This window comes from Chinchilla lanigera, unplaced genomic scaffold (genome assembly GCF_000276665.1).
Source record: "Chinchilla lanigera isolate Chin_1 unplaced genomic scaffold, ChiLan1.0 scaffold00077, whole genome shotgun sequence".
In the NCBI taxonomy this organism is placed as follows: domain Eukaryota; kingdom Metazoa; phylum Chordata; class Mammalia; order Rodentia; family Chinchillidae; genus Chinchilla; species Chinchilla lanigera.
Window position 1 is genome coordinate 9448028 of NW_004955478.1, and position 6000 is coordinate 9454027.

A 6000-nucleotide genomic window follows, 5' to 3' on the forward strand; every position below is an offset into this window, starting at 1 on the left:
ATTTTTTTAAAATTTTAAATGCTTTAAATTTTTTTTTTCTCCCCTTTTTATTTTTTAAGCACAAAGTCCGAACTGTCCCAGTGCCCAAAGTCTTCCTTTCTGCTAAGGTCCAGTACAGTCTGAGTCTTTGATCAGAGTCTTTGTGGTAGCACCAAGTATATCCGAGCTGCTTCCCATGAGCCATCAGGCTCACCCTCTCTTCCCACAGCAGTAGGACTTCGACATCCCCTCTGCTTTTAGCAGCAGGCACTCTTTGGAGGCCGTGTTCCCCAGGGGCTCAGAAAGAAGAGGAAGACCCTGAGCGTCTGTGGGTTGTGCCAGGGACACCAGATTAGTGCCCAAGATTATCTGTGCTGGTGATGAGGGCGCCTACATTGGCGGCTAGAGCTTCTGCAATCAGCACCTCGGGGTGGTTTTTTGCTTTGTGTGCCACTATACTGGTCTTTTCAAATATTTTTGCCACAGATACTGCAAGAAAACTGGTAGAAGGAGTCTGCATCATGCTTCTTCAGGTGCCAGTTGAGGGATGCCTTTTGCAGACAAAGTAAATCCACAGACCTCACACTGTAAATCCACAGACCTCACACACGGCTTCTTGCCAGTGTGACTCATCCGGTGCACTGCCAGGTTACGGGAATTCTTGAAGGCCGAAACGCAGTATTCACAGATATACTCCCTTTGAGATGTATGGTGTTTGGCATGCCGTAGAAGCTGCTTCTGGAGCTGGAGGAGCTGTCCACAGGAAGAATGTGGATAAACATGTTTCTTTTTCAGCACATGCTGGTATTTAATGTGGTGCTGCAAATAGCGAGGGTGAGCAGAAAGAGTTCTGCACCCTTCCACCTCACAATGCAAGTACTGGATTGGAAGTTTCTTCTTCCTTTTGAGTAAATGAGGGCTTTTGTCATCTTTTTGCCTTCGTCCTCTCTTCCTAGCAGGTTCTTCGTCTTCTGTAATTTCCTTCTCCTCTTCTTTCACCCCTTCTACTTCCACTTTCACCCCTTCTACTTCCACTTTAAGTTCTTTCTTTCTCTTCCTTCACCTTCCCCGATTTTCTCCGTGGCTTTGGAGGTTCCCTTTCTGAGTGCGGTTTGTAGGCCTCATCTCTGGGGTCGTCTTTGAACGGTATTTCCCCTTCTCTGATTAACATCTCTTCTTCTCTGCTGCTTCTCCTCCTCACTAATGCCACCGGGAGACTGATGCTCTTCTGCAGCTTCATAACCAAACTGGTCTGTAACTGGTTCTGACTTGCAGATGAGCTGGGGTGAGCCAGTCTTGGATGAGAGCTGCGGGTCTTCTCTGTGTCTCGAACTTGGGAGACTGACGTCCTGCTGCACTGCGCCGGCCATGGCCAGGCCTTGTTGCAGCGATGGAAGCTTCCTGAGGACAGGCAGAATCCTCTTCCTCCTCTTTCTCTTCCTTGGGATCTTCTTCATGTGTTATTTTTTCTACACATCTTAAAATACAGGCAAAAATACATGCAGAAGACATGATGCTTGGCAAGACCACAAACAGCTGGTCTGACTGAGTCACATGCGACACCCTGGAACTCGGAGTCGGCAGAGCCCGGGTCACGACGCCGTTTCCCGCTTCCTTCAGAGCCGCGCGGAAGCTGCAGCTCGGGAGTAGGAAGCTGCAGGAGGGGCGCGCGCCAGGCCGGGCTCTAATGGGGCGGGACCCGCTACGGAGCGCCGCGAGGGCCAGGCCACGCCAGGCCGGGGACTGAGCGGCCGACAAAAGGGCGCGGATGCCCGGGTGCAGGACCACAGCGCGGCGAGGTCTATTTTAAAACAGGGTGGGATATAGCTGTTTGAAATTTCTTATATAGAGAAGGGATGAGACCAGGAAGTAATAAAGTGAGCTAGTGCCAAAATACAGGAAGAAGGGATCAAGAAACTGTAGAGATGGATCAGGAAAACTGTAGAGATCACAAAATAGAGATGACGGATAATCTGATGACATGACTTTTGAAAATCATTGAAATGATGCAATTTATTTGAAATCTGCAACCTCTTCTTTATAGGTAATAAGTATCTTCCTTCAGATTCTGTCAAGCAATGACTTGTTTCTTACTCACTCTAGCACATACGCTATGTACTCTGAAATTAATACAATTACCCTAAATCAAAATACTCTGTCATATGGGCTGGGTTCTTCTCTAAGATTTAAAAATTCACAAAACAACTAGCTAGAAGAATTTTCATACAGAGACATGTAAGTCTGTATTTCCTTAAAAAGTTTAATATCCATTGAACTCACCATCAACTGGTAGGTTTTGTGATAAATCTTTAAGTTTCTTGTCTGGGATCTTGAGTTTCATATTTTCTAATACGTTTTTCAGGTTATTGATGTGAACTTTCCCACCTAAGGAAAGAATCAGAAGCTTAAAGGAGGTTTAGTGACTTCTCTGAATAAGAAAACTTCAGTTAATCTCCAGGTACTATGATCATCTGCTAAAATATCAATGAACTGAAGTGTTCAAGTGCACAAAAGGGGACAAAATGGAATGAGAATGGCAACCTCTGGCCTGGTCTTGAGAATTTTACCAAGTAGGAAGTCATTCTCCAATGAATTAAAATAGTGGAGGCAAATTGAGAACTGTCTGGCAGATAGGGCCTAAAAGCTCAGTACCCCTAGTTTTGAGTACCCCTAGTTTTTTAGCTCCTGACATGCCCTGAAGAACTTGCCAATTCTTTACCTTACATATTCAGTGTAGAGGCAGATTTAAATTTGCTTTTCAACTAAGTTTAGCAAAACCAATCTTAGCAGCAAAGTGAAAAACCATTTGGAAATTACACATATATTTGAGAGGAGTGAAACAGTAAAGAATTAATGTGAGGAATAGTAAGATCTATAAGAGAATAACTAGACAAAAATACAAAAATGAGGCAGAAGAATTTTATTTATGTTGTTTTCATCGTGGTTCTTACCTTTGAAAGATTTCACACCATCAAGGATTCTACTTTCATATAGATTTCCATCATCTGTAATGCAAAGACACAATTCACATCAAAGATAAAGTAGGTGGTTAAAAAATAAGATGAATATTTAAATTAAAAAAAGATATTACAGTAAAAGACACATTGCCAAGAATGATAGGATAAGTGTGTTGAAAGTGAGGGGGAATAGTTTGAGGGGGATAAATGGCAATGTGGCTTTCACTGTAAATTTTTTATTTAAACATTCATCATATTTTTGAGTACCCCTTACTGATCAAACATTTATAGCAATTTCTGTCAAATAAAGACATGGTGGTGTGTTCTCAACCACCTGTTAACTGGACCTGACACCATGTGACATCGGGCTCTTCCTCAAAGACAAAATGATCTTTCTTATATGAGAAACTCAAAGAATAAATAATTTAAAATGCAAAATAAGAGAATAGGAGATAGATCTTTTGCAAAAGGGACTGGGAACAAGAGCTAGAGGGAGAAGAGAGGGAGGAGAGGGGAAGGGTAAGTAAAAAGGATTAAGATGTGTTATGTACATGTATCAACCTCCTATAATGAATGTATTCACTATGTATTGAAAATAGTAAATAAATAAAAATAAAAATTAAAAACAAAACCAAATGAAAGGTAAATATTTTGAATTGATTCAGGACATTGAGGCAACCACAGTACTTCAATAGACACACACAAAAGAGGACTTCTAGAACTGCTTCAGAAAGCAGCAAGAATCATGGGATAAGTGTGTTTAAGGTGAGGGGGAATATTCTGAAGGGGATTAATGGTAATGTGTCTTTCACTGTAACATATTTTTAAAAATTTAAACATTCACTGATTTGTTGATCACACCTTGCAGACATTTAGAAAGGTATAATTTCATGAAGGTATCTTTAAATGATTTTGCTTAGAAGTAACTTTGATCTTCACTGTCCCAAACATTTGAAATTATGGAATAGACAAAACACTCAGTGCTGTGTCTGGCTGAATGGAAAGGGAACACGAACACATCCTTCTTTCACTTCTCTTTTCCTTCTTTCTCCCACGCTAGTATTCCTCACTCCACTTTTGTCTTACATCTTTCAGTTTAACTTTTAGTTCTAAGGGTGGAACTAAACACAGTAGTAGAAAATTTCATATCCATTATACTATTCAAGGAAAAGGAGTTGCTGACTCAGAAAAGAAGGAACTAAATTACACTTTGCAAAGAAAGATCAAGGTTATACTAAAATTTCTAAGGAAGTTATATATTTAAAAAATGTAGGCTTTCTACTATGCGCTATTTATTTATCTATTTTGCAGTCTTGCAAAATAAAGATATAGCTTTTGAAGACTTCTTTCAGTATGGAGCATGAGCGTCCTCAAACATGCTAATAGAATTTGAAATGCTTACCATCAACTTGTAGAGTTTTCACTAATTCCAAGAATTCTTCAGGCATCAATTCTATTCCAGTATCTTCCAGAAAATTTTCAACATCGTGCAGACTAACTTTTTTTCCTTCAAGGATAAAAATGGCAAATATATTGGGCAACATTAAGAAGTATCTGAACATTCAAAAGTACAAAATAAGATTGTTCATGTTTCTATATCACCTTTCCCAACTGCTAGATAAAGAAGTCACAGTGAGAGCTGTCCAGTGGAATAAAGAACAGGAAGAGAATTAGAACTTGTTTGCTTGACTGTAGGGGGAAAACCTACCTTTATAAAGCAAAGTTCTCAATAAATTTATGATTCAGGTAATGGACTAGAAAATTATAATATTGTAAAGTTGACAAAACAGTGCTTTCTGTCACTCTCCCCCCTAGATTATTTGGCCGTTACCCTAATCTTTACCCTAGATGAGGAATGAGTAACCTTTTTCTTTGTAAAGGGTCAGTACATGTTTTAGGCTCTGCAGGATACATGGTTTCCCTTGCAGCTACTTAACTTTGCTACTGCAATACAAAACAACCATTATTAATACACAAATGAAGAACATGACTACTTTCCAATAACATTTTGTTAAGAAAAACAGGCAGAGGGCTATATTTGGCTATGGGCTGTATTGGCTGCCTAACCCTGCTAAAGATTTTGACTTTTTCAGTGGTGAAGACCTGAAGTGTCTTATTACTATACCAGCAAAAATTTTTAGAAGATTTGGACTTTATATTAAGAAGTCTAAAAAAATCAAGCCAGGTTATCTACAAACTGACTTTGAGCAATTAGACACAATCACTTACAATACCCTCTTGTAACACTATCCAAGTGAACAAATAGAACACTGACAGCACTCCAGAGGTCTTTCACTACTGTCCTGATATTTTGGACAAATGATCATCTCTTGTCTTTCTGTATATGTTTATCACTCAGCTTGATATGTTTAATCACTACAGATTTGTCCTTTTATCAGGCCCTTTATAAATAAAATAATATATCATGTGGCCCTTTCAGTCATGTACTGGGAAGATGCTTGTGAGGGTGACCCTTTCTGGGTGTAAGTCATGAGAGGGTATATTAATTTTAGAGAATTATTTTAAAAAGTAAATTAAAAAGTAGGCTTGGCTTCTAAAATTACTACATTTTTGTCATTTCAAATAATAATCAATAAACATTCTTCCTAATCAGGATGTATTGTTCTCCCTGCATCTTCCCTGCATATGCCATTTTGTGTCTGTTTTTTTCTTAATTGAGGTAAAATTCACAAAACATAATTCACCATTTTAAAGTATGTAATTCAGTAGCAATGAATTTACAATGCTGCAAACCTTTTCTATCTTCTTCCAAATGTTACTCCACAAGGAAAACTCGTACTCATTAACACAGCCATTCTCCATTGTTCCTCCCTCCAGCCCCTGACAATATGACTGGGGTTTACTTAGTTCTGAGCTCTGTGGATTATCTCTCCATATAAATGGAATTGGGTAATATTTGACTTTCTGTGTCTAGCTTATTTCATTTATCAAAATGTCTGTGAGGTTCATCCATGTTGTGGCATGTATTAATACTTCATTTCTTTTTATGGCTATTATTCCATTTTAATAGTATTATAGGCTGAGTAATCCCCTTCTCCCATTT

General features: G+C 39.1%; 1 protein-coding gene and 1 pseudogene across 1 annotated transcript in view; both read right to left on the reverse strand.

Annotated features, from left to right (window-relative positions):
- The window catches only part of Efcab3 (EF-hand calcium binding domain 3), a 494429-nt gene that overhangs the window by 163607 nt on the left and 324822 nt on the right, over positions 1-6000 (reverse strand). Inside the window, exons 75-77 of the mRNA XM_005402243.2 lie at positions 4339-4443; positions 2931-2984; positions 2260-2364 (exon numbers count right to left, since the gene is read on the reverse strand). Of these exons, the coding sequence (XP_005402300.2) occupies positions 2260-2364; positions 2931-2984; positions 4339-4443 (264 nt within the window). The remainder of the gene's footprint in view (positions 1-2259; positions 2365-2930; positions 2985-4338; positions 4444-6000) is intronic.
- On the reverse strand, positions 190-1785 carry LOC106146411 (annotated as a pseudogene).